The 20133-nt window shown below is 34.2% G+C and overlaps 1 protein-coding gene across 2 annotated transcripts in view; it reads left to right on the top strand.

Moving 5' to 3' along the window:
- The window catches only part of LOC132717193 (H(+)/Cl(-) exchange transporter 4-like), an 83704-nt gene extending 63667 nt beyond the window's left edge, over window positions 1-20037 (top strand). The window contains exons 13-21 of one of the 2 annotated variants that reach the window (XM_060700649.1): window positions 2463-2548; window positions 4124-4242; window positions 7822-7936; window positions 9977-10072; window positions 14075-14098; window positions 16592-16650; window positions 17146-17253; window positions 19650-19768; window positions 19904-20037. In XM_060700649.1, coding sequence (XP_060556632.1) covers window positions 2463-2548; window positions 4124-4242; window positions 7822-7936; window positions 9977-10072; window positions 14075-14098; window positions 16592-16650; window positions 17146-17253; window positions 19650-19768; window positions 19904-20002 — 825 coding nt within the window. In that variant the 3' untranslated portion in view covers window positions 20003-20037. The remainder of the gene's footprint in view (window positions 1-2462; window positions 2549-4123; window positions 4243-7821; window positions 7937-9976; window positions 10073-14074; window positions 14099-16591; window positions 16651-17145; window positions 17254-19649; window positions 19769-19903) is intronic. The other variant, XM_060700718.1, reaches the window with a different exon arrangement.
- The last annotated feature ends 96 nt before the right edge of the window (window positions 20038-20133 follow it).

The raw sequence follows: 20133 nt of genomic DNA on the forward strand, positions 1-20133 counted from the left end.
AAAATTTGTCCCAACATGAAATTGGCCATCATGAGGCGACACATGTGATTACTGATCGCTCTTGTTCAAATACCAGGCATTATCCCAACTAGATTGGCGGTCCCGTTTTTATCTCTATATAAATCAATGTAAAATTGAAATGCATTATCCGAATATCTCCTATTATTTTCAAAGTAAAATTTTGGTCCCGATAATACAATTATGAAACAATTTCACACCTATTATTCGAAGCCAGACTAATTGGCGCAGATCCACTCGCTGATCATTCGAATTGTGAAACATTTTCAACATTCATGCGTGTATTGAGACAATCTTGATAATTACGCTTTGGGTGTCCTTTAATTAACTTTAATTACCAAAAATGAAAAGCTATGCACCGTGTCCGATGTTGTTACTGTTATTTCTCGAAGATGACAACGATAATTTTCATACATACTCTATGGGTGAATGTGAAACATCAGATTTTTTTTTCATTATTTGTATTGTTACATGAGAGCCTTTGCCCTAATTGAAAATACCAGAGTTTAACCGTAAATACTGTAGTGACAACACGGCCATTATCAAGGCTTTTTCACGAAACAAACGACATAATGTACAATAAAATGAAAGTATTTATGTCTCCAATGCCAATAAAAAATCATTTTTAAGCATCTTTTCTTTAATATCTTATTTTCTCAATTGATTGCAGGAAACAAGTGTGTTGTAAACGGTAGTTTTGCTATGATTGGCCAAAGTGGAGTTGTTTTTGTCTATTCACAATATTCCGATTTCGATTATCTGAACCCATCGATTATTATTTCTCCCAAATTTTTTGGGAGACATATTGTTTTTGCCTTCGCCGTCCGCCTGTCCTTCCATACAAACCCAGAGGTACTTGTCTGACTTGGAGAACAATGGGTAACGGTACATTTCCTTTGATCCTATTCATTCCATTTTTACTTGTGTGCCTTTTTTTAGGCCTTTTGTGACTAAAATGGCTTAAAAGATCAAAGAAAAGTCACATAAGAACCATTTCGTAAGTACATCCGTCTGTCTGTCCAGTTCACATTTAGCTTGTCCGCCACATTTAGCTTGTCCGCCCTTCACAGGTCAAACAGCAGGTGGGCGTTCAACCAAACTTTACAGGAGTGATCAGTTCCATCCCTAGTTGAACACAATACCGGCATATTCTGCTTGGCTGCACAAAATAGCAGCCAGAGCTAAAAATAGAAAAAAATCTTGTCCGGCATTCACAGGTCAAACTACTGGTGGGATTTTAACCAAACTTCACAGGAGTGATCAGTACCATCCCTTGTTGTGCACAATACTGGTACGTTTCGCTTAGCTGCACAAAATGGCCACCAGAGCTAAAAATAAAGTTGTTTGGACTGTATTTAAAGTTTTATACATGTATGATAACATTTCAGTTACATCTGATAATGACTGTTTATGAAGTGGTACATCTACTGATAATATTTTATCAAACAAGTCATATGATAGATGTCATTTTTAAGGACGCAAACTTTGAAATATTGATAATAGGTGTTTATCAAGATGGTGATATTGGGAACCATGTTACATATTGTTTACATTGTAAATATGATATAGATGTTTATCTTGGGGCTCCTGTATAAGAAATTGCATCCATTTATACCTTTATAAATCAAGCAAACATTTTTAGGAAGTTTTTCGTTCCTATCACTTGGAGTTACATAAAGGACAGTTTTTTTAATTCCCAATCCCAAAATAGTCAATTTCAAATAAGCACACGCAAAAACAAAATAACAAAGGAAAAAACCCAAAGGAAAACAAACAAAAAACCAACAAAATCCTGCCAAAATAATAAAATCATTTAAAGGAGATAGATGTTATATGATCATACACATGAATCAAACTAAATCATATAAAAGTCTGGTAAAGGGGGAGATCCCTTAGAAGCAACTGTTTCTTAAGATATCTCTAAAATTCTAAAATGCTGAAAATATTTTCGAAACTCTAAAATTCTAGACAAAGTTTGATCCCACGAAAGCAAAAATCACAACAAAATTTACATGAAAATTACAGACTCGATTTGACTGAGTCTGTACATGAGGGAATATGAAAAAGTGGGACATCCCTCATGCCCCCTAGCACCGGCTTTAGTAGTACTCATTTTGCAGCACTTACAAGTGTTAGAATCAATGATCCTAAAGGACCAGAAAAGTATATAGTAACACTTGATGTGAAGTACAGGGATCATTTTACAGCTGCTACACAGAACTTGACACATGCTAAGCGACTGAAACCTAATGTTTCCAACATACAATGTTTTGTATGGAAAATATTGTTAATATGTTAGTTATTTTTAGGGTAAAATTATTATATTACATAATTTACAACGTTATTTCTCATGATTATCTATTTCAGGTGATGAATGTTAGCTCACTTGGTTGTATCTGTAGACACAATTGCTGTAATGCCTATATTGTTGTTGTATATTTAAGGTACCATCAGGATTGTTCATACCTAGTATGGCAGTTGGTGCTATTATGGGAAGATTGATTGGTATTGGCATGGAACAACTAGTCATGTAAGTTGTCAATTTATCAATATCCTTCTGCAAAACAGAGAGGGGATTATAGGAATTGCCTCCGTTTGTCAGTCCGTCCTTTGATCCCTTACACTTTCGTGCCTGCTCCATAACTTTAAAACCACTGAAAATATTTTGAAATAACTTACCACAAGTGATCATGAGCAGAGCACAATAATTTGCTACCCCAAAGATCAATGTCACACGTAAAGGTCAAGTATTAAAATGTCTACTCCATAACATTTAATTCTTTTCAATGTTTCAATGATAACTTGGTAGAAATGATCACAGTTTTAACACCATGTGCAGAGCACAACAATCACATCACTACCCTTTAGGTCAAGGTCACACTCAAAGGTCCAATGTTAAAACATCTATTTTTCATGTCCCCTCTATAGCTTACTGACAATTCAAGATGGTAAAATTTGATCCCCTCCTGGAAAGCAAGATGGAATTATAGGAATGACTGCTATTGGTCTGACCATCCATATCACTTTTTGTGTCTGCTCCATAACTTTTGAAAAGCTGATTTTTTTTAATAACTTGGCACAAGTGATCACCATTATGACATGATGTGCAGAGCAATAATTGGGGTTGCTACTACAAAGGTTAAGTTCAAGTGTTAAAAATTACATTTTGTGTCCACTCCATAACATTTATAATGCTGCATAAATGGTCAACATGATGACACCATGTGCTGAGCACAACAGTCAAACGTCCAATGTAAAAAACATCTATTTTTTCAATATGAGAAATATGAAGACTTTGTGATTAATAGTTTCTGAGATAATAAGCAGAAACCATTCTGACATTCAAGGCCCCTGTGACCTTGACCTTTGACCTAGTTACCCCTAAATCAATAAGGTCATCTTCTAGTTATGACCAATCAGTATGTGGAATATGAAGATTTTGTGATAAATAGTTTTTAAGATAATCAGCGGCATATGTGTCGTTCAACATTTCTTGTTTAACTCCTGAAATTTTTAATTATATTGGAATAAAAGGTTCACCATCATCACCTACAGAGGGCGACAACAAGGATGCTACCCCATAGGTCAATGTTATAACATAACCAGCAGTTTTGCAATTCTCACCTAAATGATTTGTTAAGCATAAAAAATATAACAAATAATACAGAGTCAAAATCAAAGTATTATTAGTTAAAACAGGAGATATAACTAAAACCCTCTGTATTAGTAATTTGCCTAAGGCATGATACAAGAAACTTTGTAATATATGAAGTCTAAAATTACCCATGGTAACCAAGACCTTGACCCTAAAAATTCACCACTTCTGCATTGTCAATTAACATTCATTTACTCTGAAAATGACATTGTTTTGTGCAACATTTGCTTGCAACTTCATATCTCATTTATTTGCTTTTCAATCTTGAAATGTGTTTGTGATCCGATCAATATTGTTTGGCCACTGGCCTATGACTCTAGAATTTAACTAAAACATTCCCCATTGTTAACTTCTGATTTAATTTGATTGACTTTAATTGACTTTTGTTCAGTAGTTCAGTATGTTAACCTATAAAAGTTTTTGTTATTTTACAAATCTGTTTAATTACAGAGCTAACAGAGATAGTCCATTGTTCAAAAATATGTGTCAGTCGGATTGTGCAATAACTCCAGGACTATATGCCATGGTTGGTGCAGCAGCAGCTTTAGGTGGTGTCACAAGAATGACAGGTGAGTTTTTACTCGACTTGGTATTAAAATTAACAGGCCAAACCTGGCTTAGTATCACTGATAAGTTGGTTCTTTGCATGTGTTTAGCAGTAATAGACAACAATCTAAATTATGCTTCCCGAATGGTGAGCATATAGTCGCTGCTTTGTCTATCCATCTGTAACAGTACAGTTCCTTTGATCCTATTCATTCCGTTTTTACTTGTGTGTCTTTTTTAAGCCTTGTTTGACATTATCAAAGGAAAAGTCACATAAGTACTATTTTGTATGTACATCCACCCGTCCGCTATTCTTGTCCGGGACATAACTTTGAAACAACAAAGGGTATCAACATGAAACTTTGTAGGTAGATAGATCTCATTGAGTAGATGTGCACAAAAACCGTAACTCTGCCTTGCCTAATTTTTGAATAATTACCCTTTATTTATTTTTACACTTTGAACATTGTCTGGGACATAACTCTAAAACTATAAGGGGTATCAACATGAAAACATTGTAGGTAGATAGATCTCATTTGAGAAAGTGTGCAGTGAACAAGAACCGTAATTCTGCCTTGCCTAATTTTTGAATTATTGCCCTTTGTTTATTTTTTTCACTTTGAACTTTGTCCTGGTCATAACTCTAAAAGTATAAGAGATATCAACATGAAACTTTGTAGGTAGATAGATCTCATTGTGTAGATCTGCAGTGCTCAAAAACAGGAACTCTGCCTTGCCTTATTTTTAAATAATTGCCCTTTGTTTAATTTTTTTTTAACTGCCTTCGTGGTCCAGGGGTTAGAGTCGATGACTTCTAATCCAGTTACCTCTCTGGCGTGGGTTCGATCCCCAGGAGATGCTTTGGTAGTTTAGCGCGGAGGAAGGTAGTCTAGTACTGGTGTAACTCTCCAGGAACGATGGTTAGGAAACTACCCGCCTATATGACTGAAATACTGTTGAGAAAAGGTGTAAACTGAAGCAAACAAACAAATTGTTCATTTTTACATTTTTTACAAACTATAAGAGAAATCAACATGAAACTTTGTAGGTTGGTAGATCTCATTGAGTAGAAGTGTAGTGCTAAAGAACCATAACTCTGCCTTGCCTTATTTTGGAGTTATTGCCCTTTGTTCATTTTTACACTTTTAACTTTGTCCAGGACATTTCTCTAAATCTATAAGAGATATCAACATGAAACTTTGTAGGTAGATAGATCTTTATTGTGTTGAAGTGCATTGTTAAAGAACCATAACTCTGCCTTGCTTTATTTTGGAGTTTTTGCTCTTTGTTCATTTTTTATACTTGAACTTTGTCCAGGACATTACTCTAAAACTGTAAGAGATATCAGCATGAAACTTTGTAGGTAGATGGATCTCATTGTGTTAAAATGCATTGCTAAACAACCATAACTTCTGTCTTGCCTTTTTATTGGAGTTATTGCCCTTTGTTCACTTTTATACTTGAACTTTGTTAGGGACATAACTCTAAAACTATAAGAGATATCAACATGGAAGTTTGTAGGTAGATAGATCTCATTGTATAGAAGTGCAGTGCTAAAGACCCTAAACACAGGCCTTGCCCTTTGTTCGTTTTTACACTTTGAACTTTACCCGGGACATAACTCTGAAACTATAAGAGATATCAACACAAAACTTAATAGGTAGATAAATCTCATTGAATAAAAAGTGCAGTGCAAAGAACCATAACTCTGTTTTTGTCTGATTTTGGAGTTTTTGCCCTTTGTTCATTTTTTCATAGTTTTCTGGGACCAAAACTAACTCAGGGAGCATCACCTGGTTCAACCTGTGCTTGTTTTTATTATGCCCGAAAGGGCATATTATGTTATACCCCCTGGCGTCCGTCTGTCCGTCCGTCCCGTTAGCAATTTGGTTTCCGGAGCATAACTTAAATTCTATTTGACCCACAATGTTCAAACTTCATAGGATGATTGTCTATATTGGGAAGAAGACCCCTATTGATTTTGGGGTCAAAAGGTTAAAGGTCAAGGTCACTTTTACCTTAAAACAGTTTCCGTCCATTAGCAATTTTCCGTCCGTTAGCAATTTGGTTTCCGGAGCATAACTTAAGTTTCTATTTGGCCCACAATGTTCAACTTCATAGCATGATTGTCCATATTGGGTAGAAGACCCCCTATTGATTTTGGGGTCAAAAGGTCAAAGGTCAAGGTCACTATTACCTTAAAACTGAAAACAGTTTCCGTCTGTTAGAAATTTGGTTTCCGGAGAATAACTTAAGTTCCATTTGGCCCACAATGTTCAAACTTCATAGGATGATTGTCCATATTAGGTAGAAGACCCCTATTGATTTTGTGGTTAAAAGGTCAAAGGTCAAGGTCACTATTACCTTGGTACTGAAAACAGTTTCTGGAGCATAACATAAGTTCTATTTGGCGCACTTTATTCAAACTTCATAGGATGATTGTCCATATTAGGTAGAAGACCCCTATTGATTTTGGGGTTACAAGATCAAGGTCACTATTACCTTAAAACTGAAAACAGGCTCAGTCCGTTAGCAATTTTCCGTCCATTAGCAATTTGGTTTTCGGAGCATAACTTAAGTTCTATTTGGCCCACAATGTTCAACCTTCATAGGATGATTGTCCATATTGGGTAGAAAACCCCTATTGATTTTGGTGTCCAAAGGTCAAGGTCACTTTTACCTTAAAACTGAAAAAAGTTTTCGTCGGTAAGCAATTTGTTTTCCGGAGCATAACTTAAGTTCCATTTGGCCCACAATGTTCAAACTTCATAGGATGATTGTCCATATTGGGTAGAAGACCCCTATTGATTTTGGGGTCAAAAGGTCAAAGTCACTATTACCTTAAAATTGAAAACAGTTTCTGGATCATATCTAAAGTTCCATTTGGCCCACAATATTCAAATTTCTTAGGATGATTGTCCATATTGGGTAGAAGACCCCTATTGATTTTGGGGTCAAAAGGTCAAGGTCACTATCACCTTGATACTGAAAACAGTTTCTGGAGCATAACATAAGTTCTATTTGGCCCACTTTATTCAAACTTCATAGGATGATTGTCCATATTAGGTAGAAGACCCCTATTGATTTTGGGGTTACAAGGTCAAAGTCACTATTACCTTAAAATTGAAAACAGTTTCCGGAGCATATCTGAAGTTCCATTTGGCCCACAATATTCAAATTTCTTAGGATGAGTCCATATAAGGTAGAAGACCCCTATTGATTTTGGGGTCACAAGGTCAAAGGTTAAGGTCATTATTAATAACTTAAGTATTTATCAACCTACATCTGTAAAATTTTTTATAGGATGAACAGCTAATTCCCATGTCTTACAAATGCTTCATCCTTACTAAAAAAAAAACACTTTCGGGCATATAATGCTCCGCCTAGCGGTGCTCTTGTTTGATAATGAAATCTTATAAGTTTGATAGGGGCTGTACAAGATTCAAAAGCAGGCCAAAGTCATAACAACCATTCAGCAGGATAAGGAAATGAAGAGTGCTCTGTATGTGTTTATTTATTATTATTTATTTGTATAATGGAGAAAAGTTATATCTCATTATCTTAGTTATTATATGATTATTATGTTTGTAAATCCATTTCAGTGTCATTGGTGGTGATAATGTTTGAGCTGACAGGAGGACTTCAGTATATTGTACCCCTCATGCTCGCCACTATGGCAAGCAAGTGGGTGGGGGATGCTTTAGGTAAACAAGGAATGTATCCTTTAACTTGAGAATGTTTGTCAACTTACATTGATCTCGATTTTGTAGTTTTTATTTCTCTGTTCTGACAGTGTGCTACAGGGATAGTGTAGTTTAGTAGCGCCCTAAGCGCCCTAGTGTTAGACAGGTCAATGGTCGGGTATTGGGCTTGGTCATGTGGAAGACCCTTGCAGCTTTATGTTATTTTGTATGCAGCAAGACAATGTATTAAAAGAACAATATAAAACTTGGCAATATGCCAAATGCTACAACTGGAAACTATCACTTGTACAACTGAAAGACCTCTAATGGAGACATTGTGATTTAGATCATACTTTGCTCTGAAAGTTATATATTTCTTTATACTCGGCATCAAATGCAATTCCACTGTAAATATTTTTATTAAGTTCTACCTGTACCAATGGCTTCTAAGTTTACACACTTACTAATCAATACAAAGTACATGATCTGGGCAAGTTACATAACTCTGGCTTTCATATTTACCAAGTTTTTGCCCTTTTCAGCACTTAGAAAATGAATAATGGTTAACCTAAAACGGCAAGTTGGAAATATCTTAAGTTCTATCTATACTAATGGCTTTATAATTTCCACACTTACTTATCAATACAAAGTACATGATATTGCCAAGTTATATAACTGTGTCATCCATATTTCCCAGTTATTTCCATTTTTTCACTTTTAATAACCTATTTCGGCAAGTTGGATTTATCTTTAATTTCTCCTAATTGCTTAATTTCTTTAATGATATCTTTCATATTTAGTAGGTGGATACCTTTGATGGTCCTCTAATTTTTTGTGGAGTAAGCGGTCTCTAGGGTCAAGGTCAAGGTCACTGGTTTAAAAAATAAATATAAACATTTTTGCTCATACAGCCTTTATATTTTATGTGATGTCTTAGTTTAATACAATCCTCCTTCTTTGGGTGTAGTAAGGGGTCATTTGGGTCAAGGTCAATGTTAACAATGTCAAGGTCACCAATGTTAAAAATAGATTTTTACATTTTTACAGGTGTATTGACCTTATTCTATAGACAGATGTTATTTATAATTGATAGAAACATAAACTTTGATGGAGTTAGTGGTCAGTTGGGTCAAGGTCACCAGTGCTAAAAATAGATTTTTACACATTTGCTCATACAGCCTTTATTAAGTGACAGATATATTTAATATTTGGTAGGAAGATAACTTGCATGGTGTTCATCCTTTTGATTGGGGTAGGGATCAGTGGGTCAAGTTCACTTGTGCTAAAAATAGATTAAATAGATTTTTACACTTTTGCCCATACAGCTTTTATTTATTGACAGATGTATTTCATATTTGGTAGGAAGATAACTTGCATGATATTCTTCCTTTTGATGGAGTAAGGGGTCAGTTTGGTCAAGGTCACCAGTGCTAAAAATAGATTTTTACACTTTTGCCAATACAGCCTTTATTTATTGACTGATGTATTTCATATTTGGTAGGAAGATAACTTACATGGTATTCTTCTTTTGGATAGAGTTAGGGGTCAGTTTGGTTAAGGTCACCAGTGCTAAAAATAGATTTTTACACTTTTGCCCATACAGCCTTTATTTATTGACAGATGTATTTCATATTTGGTAGGAAGATAACTTACATTGTATTCTTCTTTTGGATAGAGTTAGGGGTCAGTTTGGTTTAGGTCACCAGTGCTCAAAATAGATTTTTACTTTTTTGCCCATACAGCCTTTATTTAATGACAGATGTATTTCATATTTGGTAGGAAGATAACTTGCAAGAAGTTGAATATTTTTCAACTTCACAAGTCAGAGCAATGACTTGGCAACTTATATTTTTCATATTTACAAAATGCCATGACTTTGTCAAGCTATATAACTTTTGTTTACAATTTTTTGCAATTTTTCTGTCCATTACTTAGTGAATGGGTAAACATTTTTTGAAATATTGCTACTGACAAGAATCTGAGCCGGGGGCATTTGTGTTTAACAAACACGTTCTTGTTTCTATATTATCTTTTATGTAATTTGCAAAAATTTGTCCTTGACCACATGATATAGCTATGACGCACATATTCGATTAAATGGTTATCCATATCTGGACAACAAAGAGGAGTTTACTCATACTACAATAGCAGCAGACGTCATGCGTCCAAGGTAATTTTATATTTCTAAAACCTAACACGATAAATGCTGTATTTTATATCTTGTGTTTGATTATGGAATACCTGTTACATAATAATACATTGGTCATCAGTTTTGTGAAAATTTCAGTGTATTTTACCACCTTATACATGTATGTTTTAAAACTGCATGCCTCCAAAATAGAATTTATTTTCAGAAAAAATCTTGAAAGCAAGCATTTGGTTGTTTTTGTTCCAAGGTACATACCTGTACTCTTAAACTTTAAAAGATTGTAGAATATAATATCATGTTCTTCAAGTTTTTCTTTTGGCAGAGATTTTTTTATTTTACTTATTTGTGTATGGTAATCTATAAAGTCTTCTGAACTTTATGATAATTTATTTGAATAAAATCTGTGGCTAATTAGTTAAGGACTATTTGCCCCTCACTGCTCAAATACTGCCTTTGGGTCTTTGGATTCTTTCACGTGAGGAAGCTATCCAGCTTGTATACAGAACATCGGTGATTCTACTCAGGTGCCCGCTCATGCCAGAATTAAAAGCACAGAAGGCCAACTAAGGTCTTCTTCCACCTGTCAAGTTAGAAACCCAACAAAAATAGTTATTATAAAGTATAATGATATAATACTTTTATTTAAAGATACATGTGGATTTGGAGTTTTATGTTGTATTTTTTTCTGTAACCTTTTTTTTATATGCACCATACTTATAAGATTTAATAACTAATAAATTATGCTTCAAATGTGGTCCTTAACTTACTACCAGAAATTAGAAGTTTATGGCAGAAATTCATTTTAAATTCATATTAATTATAAAATGTATATTTACCGGTATTATGGATTCTGTCATTTAAGTATATAATTACAAATATAGATTACTAAAGAACAGAAGGTAAAGTTGTGTGCTAGATTGAAGTGAAAAATTTTGCTAATTTGAATCATTTGTAATTCGTTAATACCATATTTACTAATAAAAATGGCACCCATACTACTTAAGTAACCTCTTACAAAAAGTATAAAACTGTTGTTTTTTAGCTCCCCTGAGCTAGCTCAGGGTGTGCTTTAAGGACCATTGAATGTCCGTCGAATGTCGTCCGTCTTCCATCGTCTGCCGTCTGTCCACATTTGTTCGTTAACACTCTAGTGGTCACATTTTTGACTTAATCATCATCAAATTTTGTCAGGATGCTTGTCTAGGTAATTGTCGGATGAGTTCGAACATGGGTAATCTTGGATGAGTAACTAGGTCATAGGAACTAAAACAAAAAGAAAAATCTTGTTAATACTCTAGTGGCTACTGTTTTTATCCAAATAGCCTGGAAATCGGTCTGCAAGTTTATTTTGATGATTTTTAGGTCAAGTATGAATATGGGTCGCCTGGGGTCAAAAACTAGGTCACCCTGCCCAAATATGGAAAATCTTGTTTAAGCTATTGTGGTCACATTTTTTGATCAATTGTCATCAAACTTGATCAGGATGCTTGTCTAAGTAATTGCTCGGATGAGTTTGATGGTTCAGGTGACAGGGTGTTCACTAGCCATGAAATTCTGTCATTTTGACTAAGTTTTACCGACTACAAGGCAAAATCCCCTTGATTTTAACAATATTTGACCCTCCAGTTAAAATTCTGAGGGTCAAATCAGGCTTATTGGAAATTTGAAGGGTCAAAGGGTCATGTCAAGGGTCAAACGGACACCCTGGGTGAGTGATCTAGGGCCATCTTGGCCCTCTTGTTTTAGCAACCAGTTGAAAATTTTCACATTCCATTGGTTGATTGGAATTTTAAGGATTTTTATTAAGGAATTATGCACAATGTGTATGTATGTTGTTTCCTTTCCATATTACATTTGCAAAAAGCAACTTTAAAAGTTATGAGAATTTGATAGCTATATTTTGATTTAGTTTGATAACTTGATAAACTTGCTTTACCTTTTTATACGCCCGTTTGAAAAACGGGAAAGCCCCTGGCGGGCGGCGTCCAATTTTGTCCGGAGCATTTCTCCAACATGTATGGAGGGATTTTAATGAAACTTCATAGAAATGTTCACCACTATGAGGAGCAGTGTCGAGCACATGAACCAGGTCTCTAGGTCAAAGGTCAAGGTCACACTCATTGAAAAATGCTTGTCTGGGGCAAAACTTCCACATGTATAGAGGGATTTCAATATTACTTGGCACAAATGTTCACCATTGTGAGGCGGAGTGTCCCGCGCAAGATTCAGGTCCTTGCGGCCAAGGTCAAGGTCACACATAGAGGTCAAAGTTCAGATAAAAATATGAAGATGTGTATATGGACCATTTAGTCATCATTTATTGAGGGATTGTAACACAAATGGTCATTATCAAGACTATGGCTGTGATACATATAATTTAGGTCAATATATACAAGGCCAAGGTCACTAAAGATGATGAAATATCCAGATTTTGTCTGGAGCATATCTCCTACACGCATGGAGGGATTTTAATGAAATTTCATAGAAATGTTCACCATTATGAGAAGCCATGTCACGCACATGAACTAGGTCTCTCGGTTAAAGTTCAAGGTCACACTTAGAGCTCATTGAAAAACGCTTGTCCGGAGCAAAACTTCCACATGCATAGAGGGATTTCAATATAACTTGGCACAAATGTTCACCATTGTGAGGCGGAGTGTCCCGCGCACAAAATTCAGGTCCCTGCAGCCAAGGTCAAGGTCACACATAGAGGTCAAAGTTTAGATAAAAATATGAAGATGTGTATAGGGACGATTTAATCATCATTTATTGAGGGATTGTAACACAAATGGTCATTATCATGACTACGGCTGTGACACATGTTCTTTAGGTCAATATATGCAAGGTCAAGGTCACTAAAGATGGTGAAATATCCAGATTTTGTCTGGAGCATATCTCCGACATGTATGGAAGAATTTTTATAATACTTTATGGAAATGTTCACCACCATGATATGTATTGCTCCATGCATGATCCAGGTCAAAGGTCAAGGTCATACTTAGAGCTCATTGAAAAACACTTGTCCGGAGCAAAACTTCTAAATTCATAGGGGGATTTCAATATAACTTGGCACAAATGTTCACCATTGTGAGGCTGAGTGTCGCACGCAAAATTCAGATCCCTGCGACCAAAGTCAAGGTTACACATAGAGGTCAAAGTTCAGATAAAAATTTGAAGATGTGTATAGGGACCATTTAGTCATCATTTATTGATGGATTGTAGCACACAAATGGTAACTATCATGACTACAGGTGTGACACATTTAATTTTAGGTTAATATTTGCAAGGTCAAGGTCACTGGAGATGATTAAATATCCAGATGTTGTCCGGAGCATATTTTCTACATGCATGGAGGAATTTTAATGTTACTTTATAGAATTGTTCACCACCATGAGACGTAGTGCCCTGCACATGAACCAAGTCTCTAGGTCAAAGGTGAAGGTCACAGTTAGAGCTCATAGAGAAACGCTTGTCTGGAGCAAAACTTCCACATGCATAGAGGGATTTCAATATAATTTGGCACAAATGTTCATCATTGTGAGGCTGAGTGCCGTGCATAAAATTCAGGTCCCTGCGACCAAGGTCAAGGTCACACATCCTGTACATATCTTCCCTACTGATTTGTTTTAAGGTTCATTTAACAACACAGTGCCAAGAATAAAAACTTGCTTGCTAGATAACACTTATCCATAATGGAGATAACACTTATCCATAATGCCCCCATCTCCATCTAAAGCTTTCGTAAACGGGCGTATTTTGTGACTATGGCACCCTTGTTCCACCTTAATTTCTACCATGGACTTTTTCAACATCCATTTTTGATCATTTTTTGGGGCCATCAAAAGTAAACTGTTAATAGATAATTAGGTTTGATGAAACTTTTTATTTGTACCATAAATATAATTTTGTGTATCAAATTTTAAAAAATAAATATGTTTAAATCATTAAGTAGGAAATCAAAATAATATTTGTTGAAAAACCAAAGATCTGTTATGTATATATTGCACTGTTTTCATTGTAAAGATGTTGGCGCTATGGTCTCGAAGTGTAAGTTAGTTGTGAATGTCACTTTGTTGTGTTTATAGCAACTTTGCTGTGTTTTAATACTTTGGGTTTTTGTTGAACATTGTCATGATCACTTTTCAACAGACTTCTTGTCATTGACCATTATATATTTAAAAGCTTGGCCGCATGTTATTAATCAAACAAGAAGTTATGCTTGAAGAAGTAGTGCATAAATGACAAATAATAGCATGCTTTTTACTTGCACATATGTTATTTTAGTTGTTTTTATAATATAATGTAAATGTACATTATTTGGGTCTATCTATATCAGTCGTAAACACTGGGCCTGACTATAAATGACATAACCATAAAATGACCATTGAATTATTACAGCCATATAGAATAAATGGACTTGAATACATAGCCATACAGAATGACTTAATCACTGCACCTGGCAAATCAAACAGAATGACTAAATCATCAAACCTGGCAAAGATACCCATACAGAATGACTTGATCACAAGTCCTGGCAAAGATACCCATACAGAATAGCCATACATAATGGCTTAATCACTAGACCTGGCAAAGATAGCCTTACTGAATGGACCTGGCAAAGATAGCCATACAGAATAACTTAATTTCTGGACCTTGCAAAGATAGCCATACAGAATAACTTGGCAAGGTCCAGTGATTTAGTCAGTCTGTATGGCTATCTTTGCAAGGTCCAGAAATTAAGTACAGCGTACATCTCACGGAACTTACCGACCATCTACCGAAGATTAATATACTGTGTGCATCGACCGTGTAATCAGTATGTAATTGACAGGTTAATAAAACCAAACAATACAATACAAGAGTTAAGCATGCTTTTCTGTAGTTTACCTAACAAAAAAATCATGATTATGTTCAACATAACAGTGTTTAACCCTTACCTTACCTGATTTCAAAAATAGATTTGCCTTACATTGAATTAGAAACTATTCATTGTTCATTGAATGGGAGCCAATATCAAAATGCTAATATTATAAAATCCAAAAGCCTACATGTACATGTACATTATGAGACTTAGGTCAGACTGCCAGGATTGTCAGACTTAGTACAGTCTTCCATTGTTTGAAGTGATGGTATAGGCAAGTCTTTTTGATTAACACAGGGACTATTTAAAAGGGTTAAATGCTGACTGAATCTATCTGCATGGAATGCAGCATTGTTTTTAGATATTGATGATTATGATGCCTAGAAAATTGATTTGTTTTTATAGACTGCATTTTTTTTTTACCTGCTTCAGATTTTGTATTAACAATTGTATAGCTAGTTCAATTATGGTTATGATGTATGGGGAAATATGCTCTCAAAGGTGTACCATTGCCCTAATTGTATGCATCATCAAAATAAAATATAGAATTATTATGCTTGCACCTTTTCCAGTTGAGATATTATGGATAATATTCTCTCATTGTTATATGATGGGATCAAGTCATATAGTACATGTTATCATGAAAAAAATACATTTGTAATTTGTATTTTTTAACTTAAGTCTAAGTTGTAGCTACTTACATTATAGACATCATAGATGAACTGCTTGTATTTTACTCATGTTCATTTTATTCTCACCATTTTATGCTTACATTTATTTTATTGCATTATGTTAAGTTAGTAAAAACATGTTATTATTATTTTGACACAATTGTTACAGCATTTGTTTTGTTGCTTGTTATTTAATTCTATATGATTCTGACATTTATAGAGTTAAGCTTTCTGTAGTTTAAGGCTATGTTTGTATGATATAGTGATATGTATACATGGGTCATCTAGTTTCAGACCCAGTAGCTAGGCAAAAAGGACGTACATGCATTTAGAAAAACATTTAGAAAAGAAAGCTTGACCTTTGAACTTTCTCAATGAAGAATAAACATGTTACATAATGTTGAATGAAGTGCTTTGTAAACATGATAAAAACATGTTGACCCTGTGATTTTATTGAAATCCCAATTATGCTGGCAAAATTGTTTTCATTTAGACCAAAAACATGACTTTAAGTCACATGATTTCTTCAAAAGTTATGGTTGCTAGATAAAAACCTTTTAGTATGGTTAGTGCTTAAAATATGCTATATTTTATGCAAAGTTCTGAGTATAATTTTTTTTGATGAATGGATGGGTTAGAGCAGGTTTGTTTGTTTGTTTTGGGTTTTATGTCACATCGACACAGTATAGGGGTTAGAGCAGGTACAAACCACTTAATGTTGGTTGAAAATGGGAACGTATATGGCCTATTATGTGTAAGGAATTGTATTGTACTTTCAAGTTTTTTGCTATGTTTTAAATATTGGAATAATTGTTGATAACTGATTAAGGGTGGCTACTTACTAGGTTATCTGGATGTGTGAATGGGAAATATAATGCTTTACAAATTAGTTATTTTGTGTTTATGTTCACGGACAAAGTAATTTACTTGTTGCCCTCTGGTTATAAGTTAATTTACATTCCTTGCATCTTAAGATTCATATATACATCTAGTTTTGAATTTTTTCAGACGAAATGACCCACCACTGTGTGTTATAACACAGGAGAGCATGTCTCTAGAAGAAATAGGTAAGTTATTGCAGCTATGATGACTTGACTTTACAGTCATTAAGTAATAGCCAGGCTAGGCTGTTCACTCAAACATTGCTGTAGTCGGCAATCGGGCTTTTTGTATTATAAATCATTTAATGTAGCTGATTGGTCAGAAGCAGTCAGACAACACTTGACTAATACCTTTGCAAGAAAATTTTGCTTAATCATAATCTTGAGTACGCTCAAGCTTGTGCTAGGGGATTTGGGAGATGTTACACTTTTTCATTATATTTGTCATGTACAGACTTTATCAGTCCAAGTCTGCAATTTACATATAATTTTGCTGTTTTTAATGCTTCCGAGGGATCACTTTTTTTAGATATTTGTTAAAAGATGAATAAAATGTTTAAAAATGTTTGGTAGAACTACAATGGTAAAAAACAAGTTTGTAGACTAGAATTTTTCAAATTAAAACGGAAAAAAGACAAAATTCTAGTTGTGCCTATTGCTATAAAGTTTCTCTGTTTTCAGAAACATTGTTGAAGGAGACAGAACACAATGGTTTCCCTGTGGTGGTCTCCCTTGATTCCCAATATCTAGTGGGCTTTGTAACCAGAAGAGATCTACAGTTAGCTATAGGTAAATACGAGGGCTGTCCGGAAAGTTCGTAGACAAGGCTATAAAATTATTATAAGCAGTCCTATTTATATGATGATTAAATATTTTGCTTAAGTATTAATTCTGCTACAAATTTCTAAATTAAAAAACATGATAAAAGTTATATTCGCAAATCGCCAATCACCATGGCAACATGATCAACGATTCACGGAGCACTTTGATTTCATGGCAATAGCTACTCGAATAAAAAGTGGCTAAATGTTGTAATTTTAACGCAAACTCTTGTTTTAATGTTGTGACATCAAAGGGTACTATTGCGTGATATTTAGTGAAAATTTCGACATCATACGCAAAGAAACAACTTGTTAACGACGATTATAGGCAATGAAGTTGCATTAGTTTTGTGTCGCAAAAATGACGTCAAATGCAAGGACGGAGCAACGTAATGTTATTTAACTTCAAAGTAACGCTAAAAATGATTATAATCTTTACTTGAAAAACAAAAACAACCATAACTTGTTAAGGACAACTTGTGTTTAATTGTCAAACACGATTAAGAAACGGTGATGACAGTATTTTGTATAAGAAACGTATCAGACGACCAAAAGTAGCATGGCCGAAATGTCGTAGATTGCGTTACAACAATCTTTGAAAAAGACAGACATTTCACACACTGTATGGGAACCAGTGACACCTTTGTTGTTTTTTTTTAAATGTAGTATATGAAATTCATAAAGTAATAGCAAGGGAACATAACATGTATAAAGCATACGCCAGGCAGGTTCCGTGGCTGTTTAAATCGGAAGAAATTGAATTGTGGATAAACATGAAATTAAATTGACGCCGTTGACGTTGTCAAAGTGCTCCATGACGATGTCTATATGTTGTATGTAAATGCTGTAAAAATACAAACGTAAGTCACAACTCAGTAATTTTTTATAAATGTGTTCGCTTGATATGTATATTTTTGCTGACAAAATTTGTACAATGTATGTATTGTTATATAATAAAAAATGAAGAAGTATATGAACTTTCCGGACATCCCTCGTAATAAACTTTTAATTGTTTTTTTTATTTCAATCGATTTTTAATCATACCAACTTTGTTAAAATCACTGTCAGGTTGTCAGGAGAAATGTCTGCCTTGATGTTATTTAATCTAAGAAAAGATTTAGTAATAAATACTAGAACCAATTTTCATGATATGGAGGCTGGGCAGCACCGCCTGACATAAAAGTGAAATATTCTCAGTTGGTAAACTAGCATGTAATTGTTTAGTTAACACTATTTTTTTAGGTATTTTTATCTTTTTCTATCTCAAATCAATATATACATTTAATCAACAAACTCCGACTATTATTTACACCCAAAACAAAGAACTCTGATCATTATTTTCACCCAAAACAAACACACATCATTTATCAGCCACTTATACGAAATATCTTTTCACGTATACGTCTTTTATACGAAACAATACTAGACACCTGGCGAGCCCAAGCTCTAAACAACTTATGATCAAACAAAACAAAAAAAATCACCACAAAATGAAGAACACAAAAATGATTATTTTTACAACTCTAAGATACAGTATAAACCACAAACATTCATCCAACAATATTAACTTCACACAATCTAATCAGCATCAGAAAAGCAAACTAAAGCACCCAATATTTACATATATCCTCAAAACAAAGCAGCAACTAACAAATCTTGACAATACCAAACATTCAACCAATATCAACCAATTATATCTTCACAAATAGATATAACTCAACAACCAAAACAACTAATTACAACCAATAAACCCTGATCAATTAAGATCACCACAATTATATTCAACCACTTCAACAAACCAACAAAACTGACTTCAAAACAACAAAATTCTCTTCAAAACAACAAAATTCTCTTCCCAATAAAAAAATAACCGCTACACGCTATCAGCATGTCTCTTCTTACTGATGTAAAATCTCTCTCAAAACGCGCATATTTGCTAGCTGAAACGATTTGACCTTTAAACATGTATACATATGTTATACTCCCAGCAACAGGTTTATAAATGAAACTGTACATTGAAATCTGATACACTTCAGTGTATCGCTGACTCGTTGTAAAAAAAAAAAACTATCTAAAGTGAAACTGTATGATTATTCTGACACAGGTTTTTTTAAATTTAGTATGTCTCCTCACTATTCTAAATCATGATATTGTTTAAAGCTCAACATAATGATGCTTCAGACTTGTGATAGGGGCCTTTTGGTGTATTTTAAACTTTGGTATGATCTATTGAAATTATCACAATTTGTATTTGTAACGTGTGATGTGATACATCAAATTGAAACTACTATATACACAAGTATAATACTTTAAATTTTTTATAAATACTTGACACTCAATATCTGTTATGTAACTTCTTTTCAGCAAATGCACGTAAGAACGTGGAGGGCGTGGTCAGTGATTCAATAGTTTACTTCTCTAATCAGATCCCCAGTAATACAGTAGGACCTGCTCCTTTAAAACTCCGAAAAATATTAGATCTGGTAAGTTTAATGACTTAATTTATTTAAGACTTAATGAAAAATTACTTTAATTGATACTGATAAGAAAGTAGAAGTTGAAATAGTCATGAAATCTGGATGCTATTTTTTTGGTTCAAACTCATTTGTGTTTTTCAGGCTCCTGTTACAATAACAGACCAAACTCCCATGGAGACAGTCGTAGAAATGTTCAGAAAACTTGGCCTCAGACAGACTTTAGTTACTGTTAATGGGTAAGTTACAATTGTTGAACAGTACAAACTTGTTATCCCTTATAGAAGGATGTATTGTTTAGAAGACATTTTAAGCTTTGTATGAATATAAGCTTATATATTGATTCCGAGTTTTCTTTAACACCACACATAACT

Source organism: Ruditapes philippinarum, unplaced genomic scaffold (genome assembly GCF_026571515.1).
Source record: "Ruditapes philippinarum isolate M1 unplaced genomic scaffold, ASM2657151v2 ctg4650_1_1_1_1, whole genome shotgun sequence".
In the NCBI taxonomy this organism is placed as follows: domain Eukaryota; kingdom Metazoa; phylum Mollusca; class Bivalvia; order Venerida; family Veneridae; genus Ruditapes; species Ruditapes philippinarum.